The sequence below is a fragment of the Aegilops tauschii genome, chromosome 6 (genome assembly GCF_002575655.3).
Source record: "Aegilops tauschii subsp. strangulata cultivar AL8/78 chromosome 6, Aet v6.0, whole genome shotgun sequence".
In the NCBI taxonomy this organism is placed as follows: Eukaryota; Viridiplantae; Streptophyta; class Magnoliopsida; order Poales; family Poaceae; genus Aegilops; species Aegilops tauschii.
Genome location: NC_053040.3, coordinates 470,024,604 through 470,046,795, shown reverse-complemented (window position 1 = coordinate 470,046,795; position 22,192 = coordinate 470,024,604). Strand labels below are relative to the sequence as shown.

The following is a 22,192-nucleotide window of genomic DNA, read 5'->3' as shown; positions in this document are numbered from 1 at the left end:
AAAGAAAAGTATGTTTTTGGTTCCTTAAATTCTCCAAAAGTATATAGTTGGTCCCTCAAAAAAAAATTGATATACATCTCGTCTTTCAAGTCTCAAAACCGGATAAGTTTGACCCAAACCAGATTTTCAACACGTCGACTGGGTTTGACCACGTTGACCAGATTTGGCAATGAACAATAAATTAAAAAATAACAACAAAAATCTGAAATTTTGTGGCAACCAAGATACTTAGGTGCGCCAAGTGCATGCAAATTTTTTGGGGTGTTTCGACATTCGAGGAGCTCGTGGCAAAAAAAAGTCTCACAAAAAAGCCAAAAAATGTATTTTTCTTGCAAGAGCTCCTCGGATGTTATTCAAAAATTTCGGTTTTTATGAATTTGTTTGCTTTTAAAAAAAAATTACTGCTCGTTGGCCAAACCGGGTCAGCGTGCTCAAAATCTGGTTTTAAATCAAATTCATCCGTGAGATTGTAACCGGTGCAAGTACGTCTCCAGCCCTTCGCCTCGTGCGCTCGCGCCAGGGCGAACCGACGCCTCCCGCTGGCGCCGCCGTAGATCTCTTTGTCTTCCGTGGTGTCCGGCCAAGGAGACGCAGTGGATCTTGGCTCTTGCCAGCGGGAGGGATCCTACATTGTTTTTAGGTGCTTTTTTGTGTTCGTTTAGGGTTTGTATTCTGTTAAGACAAGACGGCAGCGGCTTTTTGATGTTGGAATAAGGTTCTCCCCGCCTATGCCCCGTTCTGGTGATGCGTCTAGCTTTATCAGAGGGCGTGTGGAGATTTGTCTCCGACGTATCTCGCGGGATTCGGTCGGCGTTTGTCCTCGGTGGATCCACTTGGATCCGGTCTTCGCTCGTATGTGTTCGTGTGTCTTCAGGTTAGATCTTTCCGGTCTACGCTTCTCTTCATCGGCGGCGGCTGCTGTTCTGGTGCGCTGATCATCTTGGGCCTTAGCACGACGACTTCCCGACTGTCTACTGCAACAAGGTTTGCCCGGCTCCAATGATGGAGGGGCGATGACGGCAGCGCGCCATCGGCTCGCTCTAGTGATTGTAGTCGTCGTTAGGTGGTCTACGGACCTAGATGTAATTTTTACCTCTAGTGTTCTTTGTACTGCCTTGACATTTGATGAATAGATCGGAAATTTTCTCGCAAAAAGAAAAAAATCAAATTCATCCGGTTTTGAGACTTGAAGGACCAACACAATTATTATTTTTAAGAGACCAAGTCTATATTTTTGGAAAACTTGAGGGAGCAAAAACATGCTTTTCTCTCTCTTTTTAAGGCAAACTCCTCATTGGCGCTGAGCTCCAGCCCGCGCACAGCAAATGGGCCGGGGCCCAATATCATCTCGCTCTTGATCACTCTTGACGCGCAGGAGCCAGGGGCTTGGGCGCTGCTCCGTTTCCCCGGCGATCGCCGGCGACTGTCCGCACCGATCTGCACCCGGGCAGCGCGGCGATGCTCCTGGCCCTCCGCTTCCCCGTGTGCTTCGTGTGGAAGATCGAAGGGACAGAGCGGCCGAGCGGGGCTGGTTCGGAGCTGGATTCGCGCGCTTTTCTGAACTCAGCGCCTGCATTCCCTCACCATCCACCCACGCTCGAGGAATCCTCTCCAAACAAAATGTAGCCAACGTCTGATGCTCCATGGTACTCACGTTACTCACGACGGCGGCCTGCTCAGCACAGCTGTCCGCATCTGCATCCGTGGTCGGGCGCCCTGCAGGTGTTCGTTGAATTGCCCCAGCAGGGAGACTGCGCCGTTGAAGTCGGGTCAAGAATTCAAGGTATGTTTCATCAAGACCAGAGCAGTGGTTACTATTAGGATCACTCAATACTTCTGTACCTAGTGACATCCAGTAGGTTTTACTAGCGACAAATGGTTCAGTTTCCTGAATACAAATGCAGTTCCAATCCATGCACTTCCCGTTCTGAGTTAAGTTCCTACTGAGAGATAGAAAGTGCACATAGGTTCAGGTAACATCACCTACCTTGCATATTCATTGGGTTAAGATACAGACAATCACACACACACACACTTGCCCAGTGAATCGACAAACAATGTCGGCATGCTCCAATTGGGATGCAGGTTAATCCGATTACATTGACTAGACTAGGAATCTAAAAACAGGGATAGCTAAGCTAAAACAAACTACTGACCACACTGATAATGAATCACACTGGGGGATGTCTTTGGCTGCTCTGGCGCCTGTCATGGCGATGATCAGAACATATGGACAGCTTCGTGTGGATTGCAAAGTAGCCCAGAACAGCAAGTAGTATGATCATACCGACATACACAGGCGTCTCCCGCCCCCTGCTGGAGCCGGCTGCATAGGCCACTGAGTGAACCAAATCCAGTAGGATCGTCCAGTTCAGGACCCTCAGCGACCATTTCTCCCATTCTTCTTCCTTATTGTTTGGCAGCCAGTGCGGTAGCAACATCATGATGACAACAATGGAAACCACGAAGGAAAAGGAGTTGCTGTAGAAGAAGACGAGGTACTGGGGCCTCCTGTTATCGTGCATCACCGGGTCGCCCGCCTCGTACCCATTGCCACTGCTCTGCCACGCTCCTCCCGGTGGTTCTAGGCCGACCTGGTAGGCTACACTTGCCACCAAGACGCCTAGCAGCATCAGGTACTTGCGCCTCGCGTGGTTCTTCATTTCTTCTTCATCCTCCTTCCTTTCTTCTTCTTCTTCGTGCTTCTGTTCATGGGATATGGATGGCCCAACAGCTGCTGAACTGCCATCATTGTTCTGCTCCCTTAGCAAACATACCAGCAGCAGTCCAACTACAACGAGAAGGACCACACCGACCAACACGAAGATGTAGATGGATGGATGTCTTGAGGTGTTGGGTGCTTCCAGCGGCATAGGCCCCCGGGAAAATATCAGGTGCTACGGGAGCACCTAAGTTTAGGTGCTCCAAGAGCTTCTCGGCCATTGGATCTGAAATCCAACGGTCATATACAGATGCGCTGGACCTGATTTGCAATACCAAATTTCTGGGGGTGTTCTTTGAATAAAAGCGTGAGCTCTCTCCTCGGATCTCAGATCTAACGGTTGAAAAGCTCCTGGAGCACCTGATCTTAGGTGCTCCCGTAGCACCAGATATCCTCCCATAGGCCCCCATCAAACAAAACAAGCCCACCGCCATACAAACAGATAGTGCATTGCTTCGTATAGCTGGCCTGTACAGATTGGGGTTCACCAGGAGTATGATGAGGGAGATGGACAACATGAAGCTCACCGAGTTGAAGTAGAAGAAGATCTTGTAGCGGCGTGGGAAGTTGTACAGGAGGACTGGATCGCCAGCATGGTGCCCAAGCTTGTCATCCTGGAGTAGGAAGCCACCAGGAGGGGTGAGGCCGGCTTGGTAGGTAATTGTCGCGGCCAAGATTGCGAAGAGGAGCAACCGTTTGCGCCTCTACTCCAGCAACTGATTTGCTTGGTCGTCGTCTTTTTCCTTGTAGTTCAGCGTGAAGAAGATGACATGGACAACCACATAGGCTAGGACGGCGCCTGCCAAAGCCATGTCGTTAATGGAGGTGTTCACGTCCCGGCAGCTCCCGATGGCATATGCGCCGATGAGGCCAAACAGGTCGAGTATCATGGCTGCCTCCAGCACGTGGTGCTTGACCAGAATCTCCTTCTGGACTAGGACGATGGCCGCCAAGGAGGCCACGAAGGCAACCGAGTTGCAGTAGAAGAAGGCCTTGTATCGCCTAGGATTGGTCGTGAGAAGGATGGGGTCACCGGCCATGTGTCCGTCCGTGTTGTCCAACCAAAGGCCACCCGGTGGGTCCAACCCCGCTGCGTAGGTGATGGCGGCGGCAAGAGTGGCGAGAAGTAGAACAAGAGATCGTGCCTTGTCCAGAGCCTCCTTTGTACTGCAGAGAAGAAGAAACAGACTTCAGTTCAGTTTGCAGAGAAATAGACTTCAGTTGTAATCTTAACCCCACACTGACATTACCTGACATCACCAGCCTGCTGAATTTCTTCAGTTTGGTCCGCTGGACTTCTGACGTAGATAGCGAAAGACAAGGATCTTGACGCTGGAGCGTAGATACCATAGACATAGAGTAGGATGATGTGAAGCAGGCCGAGCACGAGGCTCTCCCAGTTGCCCCATCGTTGTTCCCCTTCCCCTGTTTCTCACAGCGGCGGAAGGGAGGCGAACCAGGTTCCACCGGTTTCAGCCGACAAGCCCGCGGGTTCCTCGCTCCTCCGTTCGTCGCTGCGGCGGCGGGAGGAGGGGGGAACCCCGGTGCTTCGTGCCAGGCTTGTAGATAGGTTTAGGAGTAGTTTTCCAGGCGGCGTCGTTCTGATGGTGATGACGACGCGGCGTCGAATAAGAAGGGCCAGGGCTTTGATCCCACCTCGGCGTGGCTCTCCATGGCGCCGACGGGCCTGTGGCCGTGTCTTCTCGCCGGCTCTTCGAGGCGGTGAGACCAGTCTTCCCAAGCCAGGCCGGCGAGGCGGCGGCGGCGACCTGGCTAGGGAACTTTTGACCTCCGGCTCCATCTCCGCTGTGATGGTGCGTACTCCGGTGCTGTTGCGGGGTCGGGAGGATTGTACAGGGGTGTTGCCGGTGGTCGGCGTCGTTGGTGGCGGCGGTTGCGAGGCAGTCCAGGAGATTAGTCTTCCGGAGCAGGGCTTGTGGATGGTGGTGCGCAGATCTGGCGTTGTCCTTCGACTTCATCGACGGGAGCCGGTTGATCTGCAGTCCAGCGTGCTGCACGGGGTTTGGCCCCAGCCGATGTGCCACAGAGGCGAGATGCCTGTCGTTCGCGGCGGGTTACCTGCGAGGCTCACAAAGCAGATGATCTGCGATGGTGCGGCGTTGGGCTTGGGAAAGAAGGACTCCATCTCCGGTGTTCGTTTCGGCGACGACAGAGTTTGGCGATGGTTTGGATGATGTGTATCATTGCAAGGACGGCGCCGACTAGGCTGACCATGTAGGCGGTGGTATCGATCTCCCTGCAGCAGCCAGCGACGTATGCGACGACGAGACCGACCCAGAGCAACGACAATGCACCCGCAGAGCATGCGAGACCGAGCCGTCTTCTTCTTGCGGAGCTTGGTCCCGTCGATGATGAGCACCAAGGTGATGAGCAGGGACACCACGAACGCCGTGGTGTTGCAGAGCATGAACACTGTCAGGCGCGGGCTATGTTGGTCCTTGAGAATGGCGTCGCCTGGGCGGTGGCTGCCCCCGGTGGTGTCCCAGAAGCCATGAGGCTGAGGAGGTCTGCCACCATGACGCCCCGCAGCGGCACGACGACCCATCGGCTATCCTTCCCCTTCTTGTCGTGCCGGATGGCGAGGACGAGGATGAGGACGATGACCACGAGCGACGCGGCGAAGGCGGTGGCGTTGCAGTAGAAGAAGGCGAGGTAGCGGTGGTAGTGGGTGTAGCGGATGATGGGGTCGCCGGCAGGTTGGCCGTCGTGGGCGGCCTGCCAGATGCCTCCCGGCGGGTTGAACCCTGCGGTGTTACGTGTTAGTGATGGTCACCACCAGAGGCGGCAGCAGCAGGAGGTACTTCCGCAGGCTGTACTCCCACGGCTGCACGGGCTCGGGCTGATCCGTTAGCACTACTGGCTGCAGAGATGCTGCCTCCGGCTGGCCGGGCTGATCCATTGGCACTGCCGGCTGCAGAGACGCTGCCTCTGGCTGGCCGGGCTGATCCATCGGCACTACCGGCTGCACGGATGCTGCCTCCGGCTGGCCGGGCTGATCCACAGGCACTGCCGGCAGCAGAGGTGCTGCTTCCGGCTGGCCGGGCTGATCCATTGGCACTGGGGTCTGCACCTGCTTGGCAGGGATGCCACACTCCATTCTCCCACTCAATAGCTGACTGTTCTTAATTGTGATGCAGAACGGCGAAGCAACCATAGAGGAGACACTGTTTCGTCTTGTTTTATTATATATAAAACGACTTGACTCGGCTCGTCGTCGGCATAAAGGTGCCTAGCCACCCTAGCCTCTGCGCCCTGCGGAGCAATCCACACATGCGGACTGACGAGTGTCAGGCTCCTCGGAGAAGGGAAAGCAACCAAGTCTTCTCCTGTCAAATAAACTCGGAGTAGTAAAGCAGCTCTAGTCTAGTTTTGTAAGAGCATTCCAGCCATTAGTAGCTAAATCCCGGCCCTCAAACGATTGTGGATGTGTCTCATGAACGGTCACCCCTCATTTTTCTGTCTTCGCAGTCGTCTTCCTCATATTCGAACCATCATATCCATGCAACCCATGCCATGTAAAACATAAAACTATTTAGATCCACACACTAACAACAAACGGACATAATTTGGACATCAATCACATGGAAGTAGTCATCGGACAACCAAAAGAGCAGAGAGACGGAGAAGGCCAGAGTAAATCACTATTTCCTTGCTGCCCCCTACCACTGCGACCGCAGGTGTGGTTGTATCCCTCTGTGTAGGCATCGGCGGCCGAAGGGGCGGCGTCATCAGAGCTGGAGCCATCGGTGAGGTCCGAGTCCTCGTCGGAGGAGATGTTGCCCGGTCATCCTCCGAACCGTATGGTCCTGCGCTTTGGTCCGTCCGGCCGCCTTCTGCTAGGGATGTAAATGGGAAATACGCGGGGTCCGCAAGTTCCATTTAATTAGTTTTCGCTAGCTTCATAGTTCATTTTCCGTGAAAAAACAAAATTTTAAATTGTTAGATTATTAGTGGGTTTAAACAGGACCCAGTTGACATCCCCTCCATCGTAGATTTGTGCTCTGGTTGCTCTATGAGCTGAAGTACTTTGGCGTTTCTGTCATTCTGTGGTGGAGCCGTCGCGCGTCCATCTTCGCAGTCATGAGGGAGCGCCGAAGGATCTGGTCCTCCAGACCCACCAGTGCGCGGCCAATGCCTCCACCGTTGCCGCCCTCTCCTTCGTCTGCCGCCACTCATGGCGTGCGGCCCACGCCTCTGATTTGGGTGTCCTTGTTTGCGCCGTCGTCGACGCGGGCACAAGGACCCAACAGTGGTCGGGGAGAAAGTGGGAGGGGGGGTTGAGTTGGGTCATCTTTTTTCTGATTGGGCACTTACAGGACGGGCATTTAGGGAGGATATAGGGGGTCCGGCTGTAGATGCTCTTAGAGGAAGTTGTCTTAGAAATACTTTTGTCGTTTGGCGTCCTTGTCGTCGGTTCCCGCCAGATCTCGGTAGCTACGCCACCCACGGAATTTAAAGAGCCTAAAGGAGCGTGGGTCATATATTCTGCTGAGCGTCGTTCTTGCCAAGGTTGTATGTCTTTTTTCAACCTACTCAAGTCCAAACCGTTGGGGTCGACGGCGTGGCAGCGCCTTTGGCGCCGACGACAAGGACATGGCGGTAGGGGGGTGGCGCTCGTGGTAGTTGTTGTAATTTTAGCCCGCAAATTATTTGATCTTCTCATAAACCTGCTAGAAGAAAGGGTTAATTTTACAGGATTCCTAAAGTTATTTCGACTTTAGGGAACTGTGGGAGAGGTTTCTTTGTCCCAACTTATTGTAAATGGCGGTTATTTATCTTAGATATATGGGAGCTATTGTAGTTACTCTAATCGGTTCTAATCTAGTCTGGTTTTTTGGATGTCTATGTGCAGATTTTTATTGGACAGATGTTTTTGGGCCTGTGTTTTTACTACTGTTTTCCTGAGGGCGAGCGTATCATCAAGATTGCAGCGGTCGTCAAGTACGTCGTCAGTGTCAAATTTGTGTGCCAGGCGCAGCACTTTAAAGTTTTTACACCAAAATGCAGTATGAGCCACAAGTTTGCGTACCGTAGAGCATAGCTCGTCGCCATGCAAGCGGCAACAGGATCGAGGGAAGCAGCGGAAGGCAGGCGCTTGAGAGCTCTCTGCTCGGGCCACGTGCGCAGCGGTTGCAGGCAGCATTAAGCTGGTGGGATCTTGGAGGCAACGAGCAAGGAGGGCATGGGCAGCAGCCCTGCGGCGGTCAGTTTGAATAGTAGTTCGCCTTCTCCTCCCAGAAGGATTTTGGAGGGATCAATGCCCGACTGCAGGAGCTCGCGCGTCTGCCATGGACATGTGCAGCCGGCCGGAGTGCCATGGACGAACAAGCTAAACGACCATGGAAAATGAACTCCTCTGCCAGAACCGCACTGATGTTCTCCGTACGTGTACAGAGAACATAATTGAGCACTGTGCGCAACAGTAGTCGCAGATGAACACGAGGAAGCAAACGGAGGAGTCACCCCGCCAACTCCTTTTTACCGGAGGCGGGATGTACCGGAGCCGCATCTGCCGTTGGCGTTGTTTGCGATTCGTGTCGCTCGATAGCCCACATGTTTATATATCAGTGTATTTCATCTTTTGGGCCGCTGTATTCATCATTACGTCAAATCAATGTCAGATCGATGGGACACATGTTAGGTGAGAGAGTCTATCCTGACGTTGCATGTGGTGCCGTGGTACAAATCCTTTCCTTTTATTTTCTTTTTAGGATTTTCAATCATTTCTATCTTTTAAACCATACTGTTATTTTTGAAATATTTTATATATTTGAATTCCTGAAGCCAAGAGCTTTACTATAAGACCAAATTTGGATGCATTTCAAACATGTTTTAATTTCAACATTTCAAATGACTGAAATTGGGTTTCTGAAACAAGCGAAATATGTTTTTTGAAATAATTGAAATAAGTTTTTTTTCATTGAGTGAAATCAATTTTGAAATATGTTTTCTCAACTGAGTGAAGTATGTTTTCTCAACCGTGTGAAATTGTTTTCTTTAGATGAGTGAAATTTGTTTTCCATACACATGACACATATTTCGGTGTGAAATACGTTAAATATAGTGAAATGTGATTTCTAAAATGAGTGAAATCTAACTTTTGTAAACGGGTGTAATGAGTTTTCTGAATCTAGTGAAATGTGAAACTGACCGAAAGATTTTCTGAAACGAGTAAAATAGGTTTTTTGAAATAATTGAAATTAGTTATTTTCATTGAGTGAAATCAATTTTGAAATATGTTTTCTCAACCGTGTGAAATTATTTTCTTTAGATGAGTGAAATTTGTTTTTTATACACATGACACATATTTCGGTGTGGAATACGTTAAATATAGTGAAATGTGATTTCTAAAATGAGTGAAATGTAACTTTTGTAAACGGGTGTAATGTGTTTTCTGAATCTAGTGAAATGTGAAACTGACTGAAAGCTAGTGTAATGTGTTTTCTGAAATGAGTGAAATATGTTGTGTCAAAAAAGTGAAATAAATCGTTTTGGTGTGAAACGGCTTTTTTCAATGTTCGAAACTGGTTTTTCTACTGAGTGAAATATGTTTCTATTTTTTTCGTAAATAAGAAGTGGAATTAGTTTTTGAGACATAGTTTGTAATGAGTGAAATTAGTTTTTCAAATCGGTGCAATGTGTATTTTCAAATTTGTGAAATACTTATTTTGAAACGGCTGAAATTATATTCTTTGAAATGAGTGAAACAGTTTGGAAATATTACTTATTAAAAAATATTCAAATTAGTTTTTTTGAAATTAGTTCAAAAATTGAAATATTTTTTATGAAATACCGAAACATTCTTATGTTTTATGAAAGTTATTTGAAAGATAATTGAAATATGTAAAATAAAAAGTAGTTCAAATATATCCAAGATTGATCTTGTTTTGAAGGCCTTGTCACCAAATATTCGAATATATGAAAAGTTTCAAAAATGAACATTTGGTTCAAAACATATCAAGTATTGAAAAATATGAGGATGAAAATTAATCCATGTGAGATGTATGGGAACAGAGACTACATGCATGCGACGTTCGTCTCCACTCTAACTCTCTCTCTCTTCTGTAAAAAGGCTGAAAAGACATGCAGTGTCAGTCTTGTCAGTTGTATTCAACTAGTATAGTAGAGAGAATCAATTTATAAGTTTATACGGAGTCAACAGCACGCATCTTGAGAAAGCTGATGGATGGTGGATAGCCCACCGGTACATCCCGCCACCGGTAAATTTACTTATTCGGGAGTCACTCGTGTACATAGCAGTTCAAGACCAAACAGTAGATTATTGGGTTTCAAATGACATATCTAATGTGTAATCTCTCGACAACTTCGTTCTTCAAATACTATATGTATTTCGCTTTCCAATAGGTGCCAAACGGCTTGTAGTTCACTTATTTGGTCAACTTCGTTCGGGTTTAGAAGACCTAAATGTATTTTGAGGTTAATTTTGACCATCTATTTAACCAACAAAAAATACATTATCGAATTCATATGTCAGAACAGTTTGTTGCATGTTATTTTTCTTTCTTTAGTTTCTCTGCTTTGCTCTAGTATCCATTTTGCATTTTTGTTTATCCATAAAAGATTTTTTTAAAGAAGACCGTGAATTTTTTTAGAAAATATTTGAGCATTTAAAAAAATCTTGAACATTTTATTAATCTGTGAACTTTTAAAAAAGTCTAATTTTTATTGCATTAACACTTTTAAAAATGTTCATCTTTTATTCAAAAAGTAGATTCACCGTGTATTGAAAAAATCTTCGTCGTAGTTGGGGCAAGGGGTGTTGATATACACACAAGAATATTTTTACTAATAAAAAGTATAAAGAAGAGGGGGAAAGGCAAAAGGCAAAATGAAAAATGAAAAAACAATTCTCAGTTAAAACCGGTAAAAACCCAAAAGAACTTGAAGGAACAAAGCAAAAACACGAGAAGCTAAGTGCAAGAAAAGCCTAGCTAGATGGCAAAAGTGAGAAAGCGGAAGAAATGCCCGAATGAGGCCAGCCCATACAAATGACGCCCTGTGCGATTGCCCAAGTATATGACGCAATGAGTCATATAGAGTGAATTGCAGAAAACATCGACATTGAAGGACAGGTTTGCAGAAATCGCAAGTCTACAGTTTTGTGCAAAAAACACTAATTCCCAGGCTAATTTTTTGCAGAAACCACAAGTCGCTCGGTTCGGTCATTTTAAGTGGGATTATGACAGGTGGGACCCGCTTTTGTCGACGTGGCATAACTGTTCATCCGTCTGAGTTGTTAGACACCGTCAGACGTCGTGCGCAGGCCGGCTCGAGCCGGAACCCTCTTGACCGGTCCCTCCCTCGAATCGTTACAAGCCCACCCACCCCACCCTCATTCCCTCGCGCTCTCTGCTCCCACTCGTTCACTGTCGTCGACCCGCCCACATCTCCGACCGCCGTCGCCGCCACCGCGTCGCCATGGTGTCCTGGAGTGAGGATGACGACAACAATGAGAATTATTACCAGTACTCCACCTCAGGTTCAGACGGCGGCATCGTGAAGGTGAGTTGGTAGAGCTAGGGTTAGGGTTTGGATTTGGGGATTTTCCTGTTGAGCTTGATCTGAAGTTTCCTTCCCAAATCTCTTGCTTTCCTTTGCACGTGCAGATCCCTGCTACCACGGATGACTCCAAATTCGTCATATGCTAACACATAAACAAATTTGCCCTCAAAAGCAACAAGTCTCTCTGCTTGCTTCCCGTGTTCATGGCACAAAACAAATTCAGTGCTCGAGTGGTAGTAGGTATCCATACTGGCAGGAGGTTCCTTGCCTGTGCTGTGAAGGTATGTGTCAAATTTATGCTAATTAGCTGTTGTGGACTAATTATTTGGTCATTGTTTAGTACTGATTTTGGTAGTTAGCAGATCTGGCTGGTTAGTTAGGTTGTTTAAATATGTGATCAATGCTTACTGGCTCAGTGAGGTCATTGTTTATATGTGAGCATATGTGCATAGTATTGTGGCATGTTCATTTGTTTATGTGTTAGCATATGACAGTGTGGATAAGTGAGGTCATTTGTTTATATGTCAGCATGTGACAGTGTGGATAAGTGAGGTCATTTGTTTATATGTTATGTGCATAGGGTTGGAAGCACTCATTAAAGATTGTTATTAAGTACTGCTGGCCTAGCTGTTGTTAGTTAGTAAGAACTCATTATTTAGCTTGCCTAATTGTTGGTATTGGTTGGAGTGCCTAATTGTTATTAGTAAAGCACTCATTGTGGCATGTAGCTCATATCTTGCTGTTTAACACTGTAATTTAACAGGATGGTAAAAACTGTGGACTAGTTGAATGGATTGATCCATCTTGGCCAGCTACAATGAAGAACGCACTGTCCAAGTTGTGGGATATGTATGAACAGTCCAAAAAAATAGGACTGAGGACAATCTGATAAACTCTGTCTGCCATGGACAAGTGCAGCCGGCCGGAGTGCCATGGACGAACAAGCTAAACGAGCATGGAAAATGAACTCCTCTGCCAGAACCGCACTGATAAGCACAATAGTGGTCGCAGAGGAACACTGGGAAGCATAGCAAACGGAAGAGTAACCCGTGTACGTACGTATCAGTTCAAGACGAGTAAATAGCATAAAACTACTACTTTACAAGCTAGGGTTCCAAAAAACTATTTATTTTTAGTTTTTCTCAGATAACTATCAAATGAGCGGTCAGCTGTTTCAAAAAACCCAATTCGTCGAGTGCTTTATGCTTAATTGTGATTATGACAATTCAGACCCGCACCTAAACAAACCGTCTGTTTGACCGTTTGTTTGACTGTTAACTGACATGTGGGGCCCACATGTCAATGTATCCCCTTCCTCATCTCTTTCTTCTCTCCCTCTCCTCCTCCGATCTCTCTCACTCGAGCACGGAGCCACCCACTCCGGCGATGCGTCCACTCCGGCGATGCGACGAGCAGGGCAGCACGGAAGCTGTGGTCGGAGGCGAAGACGCGCGCGGTGGCACGCTGCAGTAGGAGGTGGGCATGCACTGGAGCTGCTCGATCTGAAGCACGGGCGCCATGGCGGCCGCTGCTATGTGCTGCTCCGTGCCAACGCCCTTGCTGCTGCTTCCATCTACCTTCTGCTGCTCCTTGCGGCTAGCTTCTGCTGCTCCTTACCACCGTCGCTGCCGCCGTTGCTGCTACTTGCCACCGCCGCAGCTTCCTGCTACCCCTTGCCGACGTCGCTGCTACTTGATGTCAGTTGCCGCCGCCGCTATTACATGTTGTCGTGTGCCTCCTCTCCTCCTCTTCTACTCTCATCTTCTCCGAGACTTCCTCGAGGATGACGGACGGGAGCTCCGCGGCGGGGGCATGGCTGCTGGCCGGCGAGCTCTCGATCTGAAGCACAGCCGCGGGAGGACCTGATTGCTTTTTTCAAATTTGTTCAGGGCCCGATTGCTTTCTAAAATTTTTGCAGGGACCCGATTGCTTTTTGTAAAAAATATATGAGGGAGAGACATTGACATGCGGGTCCCATATGTCAGTTAATAGTCAAACAAACGGTCAAACAGACGGTTTGTTTAGGTGCGGGCCCGAACTGTCATAATCACGATTAATCATAAAGCACTCAACAATTTGGGTTTTTTAAAACAGCGGACCAACCATTTGGTAGTTATCCGAGAAAAATTAAAAACCAGTAGTTTTTTGAAATCCTGGCCTGTAAAGTAGTAGTTTTTTGCTATATACTCGTTCAAGACCAAACAGTAGATTATTGGGTTTTAAACCACATATCTGATGTCTAATCTCTCGACCGCTTCCAATAGGTGCTAAATGCGCTTGTAGTTCGCTTATTTGGTCAGGTTGAGTTTGTTGCATGTTTTTTCTCCTTCTTTGGTTTCTCTGGTTTGCTCTGGTATTCATTTTCTTCATTTGTCCATAAAAGGAAGATTAAAAAAACAAGTGGACATTTAAAAATACTTGAACATTTTTTTATGTGTGAACATTTAAAAAAATGCTTGAACATTTTCTAAATTGCATAAGCACTTTTAGAAATGTTCATCTTTTATCTTAAGAAAGACTCACCATGTATTAGAAAAATATTCATCCTAGTTGGGGGAAAATGTTGACATACACACAAGAAATGTATTACTAATATAGTAAAAGGGATAAAGGCCAAAAGGAAATCACAAAAGAAGATGAAAAAAGGCAAAAAGGAAATGACAAAAGTAGACGGGAAAAAGGCAAAATGAGAGAGAGCGCGGTGAGGCACAATCGTGGAGGAGCGGTGGGTGTAGAATTGAAAGGGATGGGTTGTAGGGGATGTGGGATGTGGAGAGGACGGAGGCGCGTCCATTGCGTTGCAACTGGCGGCAGGATCGAGGGGAGCCACAGAAGCTAGGCACTCAAGAGCTAGGACGACACACGCAAGTGTCACAATATTAGAAGTACTCAATGGCGGAGCCAGAAAAATCGGACAAGGGGGGCCGAGTATTGTTAAAGCTTGTTGGGGCGGGCCAATCCATCAAAAAACACCATTTTAGCAGGAAAAAATCACTGTTACTATTCATATTAGGCCTAAATCTGTGATGTTAGGGGGCCAGGGCCCTGGCTGGCACCCCTGTCCTCTGTCTCAAAATAAGCATCGCTGATTTAGTATAATTTTGTACTAACTCATTGATGTTTATTTTAAGAGAGAGGGAGTAGCATGAAAAGGAGGGCATTGGCAGCAGCCAGCAGCCCTGCCTGCGCAATCAGTGTGATCATTTTGAACAGAAGTTCGCCTGTGCCTTCCAGAAGGTTTCTTAAAGACGCCGGAGGCAGTAAAAGCGGTTTGTTGTTGGGTTTAGCCGACCGCAGGAGCTCCCGAAGACGAGCAAACGCAGCGGCAGACATGGACAGGTGACGCCATCACTAGCTAAACGAGAATGTAAAATGAACTCCTCGACCAGAGACGCACTGATCCTCTCCGGAGGGGCACAGGTCTTAGCAGTGGTCATAGAGAAACATGGGGAGGCGAACGGAGGAGTCACCCACGGGCACAGGTCCTACCGTCCTAGAGATATTTTTCGTACCACTCCACTTGAATCTCATAATTTTCACCTTCCACTGGGTGTTAGCACTGTCTTTTTTTAATGTCCTTCAGTCATATTTGGAATAAGCACATTGTTTTCCTCTGTTGCAAAGTCATCGGCTGGTTTGGCCCAAACTAGGCACTTGTGGTAGCCGGAGAGCAACCACGTAGCTAGAGAGAGAGAGAGCGAGAATGAAGGAAATGATAGTTTGTGAGGGATTGGATGTTGAAGTTCAGAGCATACACAACTCCTACAGTTTCATCATAGCTTATGTTGCTTGGCTAATCTTTTTTTTAAAACAATGAGCCACCTCGTCAATTTTCATTAGATAAACGGCCACATAAGTTTGTTACAAACTGAGCTTCAAAAAAATGCAAAAGAAAACAAGCTACCACACACAAAAGCAGCAGCCAAATCTGTTCAGCAAGTCTAAACAGGCCACTAACAACATAACCATACCAACAGGAATAAACCACAAAGAGTCCACATATGTACGTTATGATCAAGGCCTAATATAATGACAGACACACTCCAGCTCATCCAACGCCATTACATCACCAGCCTCCTGCTTGAAGGGCTCCAGCCATGACTTCGAGCATAAGTGTCTCTCAAATTCCACAACCAGTACCCGTAAGTGACCAAATTGTAGAGCGAACTGAGCCTGGCTTAGATGGTTATTTTCCTTGTGGCGGAATCAGCCCATCAGGGTTCAAATCCTAAACTTGGCATTGGCGCTTGCATTTTACTGGATTGATTTCAGGTTTTCCGGCGATGTTCGCTCAATGGGAGGGGACGTTCCTGTTGACTACGAGGCGTCTGTGGTGATTTCGTCAATCTCAAGATATTATGCCGGCTCAGTCTCTCATAGTTGTTCATAGGGGTAGAGTGAGTGTATGTGAGCATCTTTGATTATACCGTATTTTTTTTACCAAATTGTAGATTGAGACTAAATGACACGTCTCATATCTAATTTCTCCACTACTCCATTCATTAAATACATAATATCCCCTTTTCTATAATTATTGAACTCGTGCTTCCAGTTTACTTATTTGATCTATTTTGTTCGGGTTTACAAGATCTAAACATATTTAAGGTTAACTTTAACCATAACTTTAAACAAAAAATATTAGTTGTATATCACGAAAAGTATAGTATCAAAAATCATATGTTAGAGAAGTTTCTAGTGATTTCGAATAAGAACTACTAATCCTTAACTTTTCAAGGAGTCCTTCATCAGTGGTTGTGAATTTCAATCCTTTCGATCCGTAGGAGCACGTCAGAAAGGTTGAGAAACAGAACCATCTTATTTGATTTGTTCCCAATAGCCATAAGATGATCATCTTAGGGTGATCCTTTTGTGAATTCTTAGGCTTAACACATAACTTACATATTAGCATCAACCTAAAGGCATAATAAATTCTAAAATGCCAAGAAAGTAATAAGTTCATTCCACGTTCATGTTTGGCTCTGCTTGACATCATTTAATACTCTTGAGATGATCACATTCACAACCATGCTATCAATTTCGCTAAATACATTACTTCCCCCCTTCTACTTAAAACGGCCCAACTCAAAAATCTCCTTAACCAAGGTATTTAGTAAGTGGTCGAACGAATTTCCTAGTTTGCACAACTATCCAAATTAAATTGATGCATTAACCGAAGCGCATGCATGCATGACCATAAATGAGTAGGAACATTGCATGCATTGCTGAGTTTCTTTTTCAAATCCTTCCATGTGGAGATTTAATGTGCCTTGAAATCTAAACAAACGATGAACATAGGCCTTTTAAACCGGAAACATGAATAAAAAAATAGGCCCTTCAACTGAAAAGGAGGGAGTATATCTAGAATTTTTGTTAATATGCATTATATTTTGTGTGCGTTAATCAATGTAGAGTTTGTTATTATCTTCCTTTAATAAAAAGTGTTCACCACTTTTCTGAAGAGAGGCGACCACGAAGGCGACGGGGAGGGCTTGAAGGTCTTGGGGGGCTATTGTGGTTGGAGAAGGAGATGTGGGCTCGAGTGGAGGACTTTGTCAGGCGGTGCTTGGCGTCGGCGTTGGTAAAGCCGGCGGCGGACGGACGAATCCGGCACCGTGTGCTTCTACACCAGTCGGCCTGGCTAGGCCACTGGAGAAGACGTCGTCAACGCATGGCCTTGGACGGCGGTGAGTTTGATCCCAGATCTAGACATGGTTGTAGGGGTGTGCAAAATATGGGTCTTTCGAGACCCGGTCGATTTAGATTTCCAGTGGATCTGTCTAGATTCGGCTAGCTGTCATGGTCTTCAGAGTTTCTACATTGCCCTTCACGATGTTCTTTTCTTCGGGGCAACGATTTGCTTTGCAGATAGCAACCACCGACGTCTCCTGGTCTGGACCGACAACTTCTTGGCTGCTACTTCTATAGACTTTTGGGTTTCAAAGTTTGCTCCGTCAAGGTGGAGGCCCAGAGTCGGCATCGAGCTATGTTTACGGCGCGCCGCCGGTAAATGCAGGAGTAAGAAGATTTCGGTACCCAAAGCTTTGAGTGCAATTTTATTTTTTTCTGTACGTGTGCGTTTGTAAGTTCCTGTGAAGCTTAGAGTCTGTTCGGAAATGGTCTGGCTCCTTCGAATCCTTGACTCCGGCTCCTGCTCCCGAAACGCTGCTCCTCGTAAAAAATAGCGTTGGAAAAAAAACTGTTCGACAGACATCTCCGCTCCTTGATTCACTTGTGGCGGGTGGAGGAAACAGAAATGAGCGAGTCGTGTGGCCACTCTGAACCGTGTTCCACTTGACGGTGGCAGATCCTTTGTAAATTTTATCAACCCCATGATATCAAAGATCTGAGATCTGAGAATTAGCCGCTCCACAAAACTGCACCGCAGCCGGCTTCACTCCGCGTTTTCAGCTCCGTGGAGCTCGAGCGTTCGGCGCGGCTCCACCAACTCCGGGAGTGGAGTTGAGGAGCAGAGAGAAACCGAACACACCTTTAGTATAAGGATTAGGCCTTTTCGAAAAGAAAAAAAAGGTTTGTGCTCCATTGGAGATTAAAGTGATAAATGAACTACCCGCCCAGGTTGCCGGCTTCCACGGTTTTTTTTTTTAATGTCACTGTCCACTCAAGGCAGGGCCGCGCGCGAGCCGGAGCCAGGACCCAAGGCGCCGCTCCTTCTCTCCAGGAATCGCCGGCGACGGCCGGCCCCGACCTGCACCTGGCCAGCGCAGCACAGGCACAGCGGCTGGCCTTCCACTTTCCGGTGTCCCTCGGCGGAAGATCGCAAGGAGCCACTTAGCGCGGCTGGTTCGGCTAAACCAGCTAGATCGCGCAGCACCTGTATTCGCGCCTCGAGCAGCTGCTTCCGATCGAGGCGACCCACGCTCGAGAATCCTCTCCAATTATAATGCCGCCACCCTCTGATCCTAGCGTACGCATCTACTCCTATCTACTATCGGCGGCACGCACGACGGCTGCTTAGCTCTGTTGCCTTCATCTGCATTCGGGGATCACGCGTCCTGCAGGTGTTCGGTGAATTGCCCCACTGGGAAGATTGCGCCGCTGGCGTCCGCTGGCAGGGCTCCGGCTTCAGGGTATGTTCCCTCTCGGTCAGTGATTATCATTTTTTAGGATTGGACACTACTTCAGGCTGTACCTAATGACATAGTATGTTTCAGTAGTACAAATGCTTCAGTTTCCTAAATGTGCACTTCTCATTCAAGTTCTTATGAGATAAGATAGGATCAGGAAGCATCACCGGATCTTCCAAAAAAATAAAAAGCATCACCTACCTTGCATCATCAGTTGATTAAGATACACGCACCTGCCTAGTGAGTGGACAAACAATGTAGGCATGTTCCAACTGGGAAGCAGGTTTATCCAACTACATCAACTAGACTAGGAATCTAGAAACGGGGACAGCTAGCTAGAGCATACCACTGAGCGCACCAATAGCGAATCACACTCGACGATTTTCTTGGCTGCCCTCAAGCCTCTCACGGCGAAGACGATGGCGATGGCAGCGATCAGACCATATTGACAGCGTCATATGGATTGCAAAGTAGCCCAGAACGGCAAGTATGAGCGTGCCGACATACACAGACGTCTTCCACCCCCTGCTGGAGCCGGCTGCATATGCCACTAGGAGAGTGACCAAATCCAGCAGGATCGTCCAGTTCATCACCCTCAACGACCATTTCTCCCATTCTTCTTTCTTCTCGTTTGGCAGCCAGTGCGGCAGTAACATCATGATGACAACAATGGAAGCCACGAAGGAAAAGGAGTTGCTGTAGAAGAAGACGAGGTACCGAGGCCTCCTGATATCATGCATCACCGGATCGCCCGCCTCATATCCATTGCCACTGCTCTGCCATGCTCCGCCGGGCGGTTCCAGGCCGGCCTGGTAGGCAACGCTTGCCACCAAGATTCCTAGCAGCATCAGGTACTTGCGCCTCGCGTGCTTCTTCCTTTCTTCCTCCTTGTTTCTTTCTTCTTCTTCCTCCTCCTGTTCATGGGATATGGATGGCGCGGCAACTGCTGAATTGTCACTATTGTTTTGCTCCCTCAGCGCAAATACTAGCAGCAGTCCAGCTGCAACGAAGAGGACCGCACCGACCAACACAAAGATGTAGATGGATGTCTTGAGGTGTTGGGTGCTTCCAGCGGCGTAGGCCACCATCAAACAAAACAAGCCCACCGCCGTACAAACAGATAGCGCATTGCTTCGTATGGCTGGCCTGTATAGATTGGGGTTCACCAGGAGGAGGATGAGGGAGATGGAAAGCATGAAGCTCACCGAGTTGCAGTAGAAGAATGCCTTGTAGCGACGTGGGAAGTTGTACAAGAGGACCGGGTCGCCAGCCTGGTGCCCGAGCTTGTCATCCTGGAGCAGGAAGCCACCAGGAGGGGTGAGGCCGGCTTGGTAGGTAATGGTCGCAGCCAAGATCGCGAAGAGGAGCAGCCGTTTGCGCCTCTTCTCCAGCAACTGATTTGCCTGGTCGCCATGGTGTTTGTCCTCGTGGTCCAGCGTGAAGAAGATAACATGGATCACCACATAGACCAGGACGAGGCCTGCCAAAGCCATGACGTAAATGGAGTTGTTCGCGTCCCGGCAGCTCCCCGCGGCATATGCACCGATGAGGCCAAACAGGTCGAGTATCATGGCTGCCTCCAGCACGTGGTGCTTGACCAGAATTTCCATCTGGACTAGGACAATGGCCACCAAGGAGGCCACAAAGGCAACCGAGTTGCAGTAGAAGAAGGCCTTGTATCGGCTAGCATTGGTTGTGAGAAGGATGGGGTCACCGGCCATGTTCCCCTCGGTGTTGTCCTGCCAAAGCCCTCCCGGTGGCTTCAACCCCGCTGTGTAGGTGATGGCGGCGGCAAGAGTGGCAAGCAGTAGAACAAGAGAGCGAGCCTTGTCCAGAACCTCCTTGCCACTGCACTGTATTGTACTGCAGAGAAGAAGAAACATAGTTCAGTTCAGTTTGCAGAGAATGGAAGAAACAGTTTTGCTACGAACATAGGAAACACAGTTCAGTTTGCAGACAGGAAAGGAAGAAGAGGATAATACGTATGTGCTCCTTACCTGACATTATCATCAGTCTGCTGAATTTCTTCAGTCTGTTGCGTTGAAGTGTAGATACCATAGAGTAGGATGATGTGTGCTATTGCCAGAACGGCGCCGACCAAGCTGGCCACGTAGGCGGTGGTATCGATCTCCCTGCAGCTGCCGGCGATGTATGCGCCGACGAGGCCGACCAGGGCGACCACAATGCACCCACAGAGCATGCGGGACCGAGTCGTCTTCTTCTTGCGGAGCTTCTTGCCGTCGATGATGAGCAGCATGGTAATCAGCAGGGATGCCACGAACGCCGTGGTGTTGCAGAGCAAGAACACCGTCAGGCGTGGGCTGTGCTGGTCCTTGAGGATGGCGTCGCCTGGGTGGTGGCTGCCCCCGGTGCTGTCCCAGAAGCCGCCCGGCGTGCTCAGCCCGGCGACGTACGTGATGCTCACCGCGAATGTAGCCAGAAGCATCAGGACCTTGCGGAGCCGTTCTTCGGCTTTCAGCTTCTTCAGGGCCTTGCGGTCGCGGAACCGTTCGTCGACAGTGGCCGGGTCAGAGCCGAGGATGGGGGCCGGAATCGTGTCAGTGCTAGAGTCAGGATTGGGAGCAGGCATGATGTCGTCGGAGCCGGTGTTGTCGTTGGAGACGGGCATCCCGCCATCCCAGCTGGCGACAGGGCCGGGACTCGTGCCGGAGTCAGGATTGGGAATGGGAGTCGTGGCACCGGAGTCGGAGCCCATGTTGACGGGCATCCCGTCTACGGAGCTGGCGACGAGGGCAGGAATCATGCCGGCACTAGAATCGGAGTTCTTGTCCCAGCAGTCCATCAACTTGAGAACGAGGATGTAGAGGAAGACGATGGCCACAAGTACCGCGAAGTAGAAGATTGAAATCTTGTCGCGGCAGGTACCGGCGCCGTACGCGCCCATGAGGCTGAGCAGGTCCAGCACCATGACTAGCCGGAGGGGCACGACAACCCATTGGCTGTCCTTCCCCTTCTTGTCGTGCCGGATGGCGAGGATGAGGATGAGGACGATGACCACGAGCGACGCTGCGAAGGCGGCGGCGTTGCAGTAGAGGAAGGCGAGGTAGCGGTGGTAGTGGGTGTAGCGGATGATGGGGTCGCCGGCAGGTTGGCCATCGTGGGCGGCCTGCCAGACACCTCCGGGCGGGTTGAACCCCTCGGTGTAAGTGACGGTCACCACCAGGGTGGCCAGCAGCAGGAGGTACTTCCGCAGGCTGTACTCCCATGGCTGCACGGGCGGCTTTGCCGACTGCACCTGCGCCATTGCCGGGTGCAGAGATGCTGCCTCTGGCTGGCCGGGCTGATCCATTGGCACTGCCGGGAGTGCCGGCTGCAGCTCCACAGCACACTCCATTCTCTCACTCAACAGCTGCTGTGGTTCCGTTAGTTATTGTGATGCAGAATGACGAAGGGAGCTATGGTTACGTCGTGATTATAAAAGGACCTGACTTGCGCGTCGTCGGGGCGAAGCTGCTTAGCCTCTTCGCCCTGCATATTTATCCCCGCATGGATGTCTTTGTGTAGATTTTCGTTGGGCAGATGTTTTTCGACCTGGTCATGATTCTCTTTAATTTTACTAATACAGCTTTCCTAGGTGTCAGCAATTTTTTGGGGGGCACTTGCATATTTGCTAGAGATTTTCTTGTTACTTGGATCTCATAGTTTCCACCGTCCAGTGGGTGTAGCACTGTTTTCTTTTAATATCCTTAAAGCTGGATTTCAAATAATAACACTTTCTCCGTCTTGTGCAAGTCATTGGTAAGACACTTCCTTTTTTTTAAAGAACACAAACTGCTTTATTGAGATAAAAAAAAAAAGCATACAGCTATAGTTGTACATA

General features: G+C 48.5%; 1 protein-coding gene and 1 pseudogene across 1 annotated transcript; both read right to left on the bottom strand.

Annotated features, from left to right (window-relative positions):
- Nucleotides 1–1,337: 1,337 nt before the first annotated feature.
- Nucleotides 1,338–5,840, bottom strand: LOC109764779 (uncharacterized; annotated as a pseudogene).
- A 12,507-nt stretch (nucleotides 5,841–18,347) lies between these two features.
- On the bottom strand, nucleotides 18,348–21,676 carry LOC109764778 (uncharacterized). The gene is made up of 2 exons (XM_020323559.2): nucleotides 20,349–21,676; nucleotides 18,348–20,214 (listed from the first exon to the last, which is right to left on the bottom strand). Exons 1-2 carry the CDS (start codon nucleotides 21,659–21,661, stop codon nucleotides 18,720–18,722), a joined length of 2,808 nt encoding a protein of 935 aa, XP_020179148.2. The 5' UTR covers nucleotides 21,662–21,676; the 3' UTR covers nucleotides 18,348–18,719.
- Nucleotides 21,677–22,192: the final 516 nt, after the last annotated feature.

What these genes read in the sequence shown, in the direction of transcription:
- LOC109764778 (XM_020323559.2), bottom strand. Translation starts at nt 21,661, where the DNA reads ATGGATCAGCCCGGCCAGCCAGAGGCAGCATCTCTGCACCCGGCAATG. An exon ending in CAGACTGATGATAATGTCAG is followed by an intron (nt 20,215 to 20,348) that starts GTAAGGAGCACA and finishes TCTTCTCTGCAG; the next exon opens with TACAATACAGTGCAGTGGCA.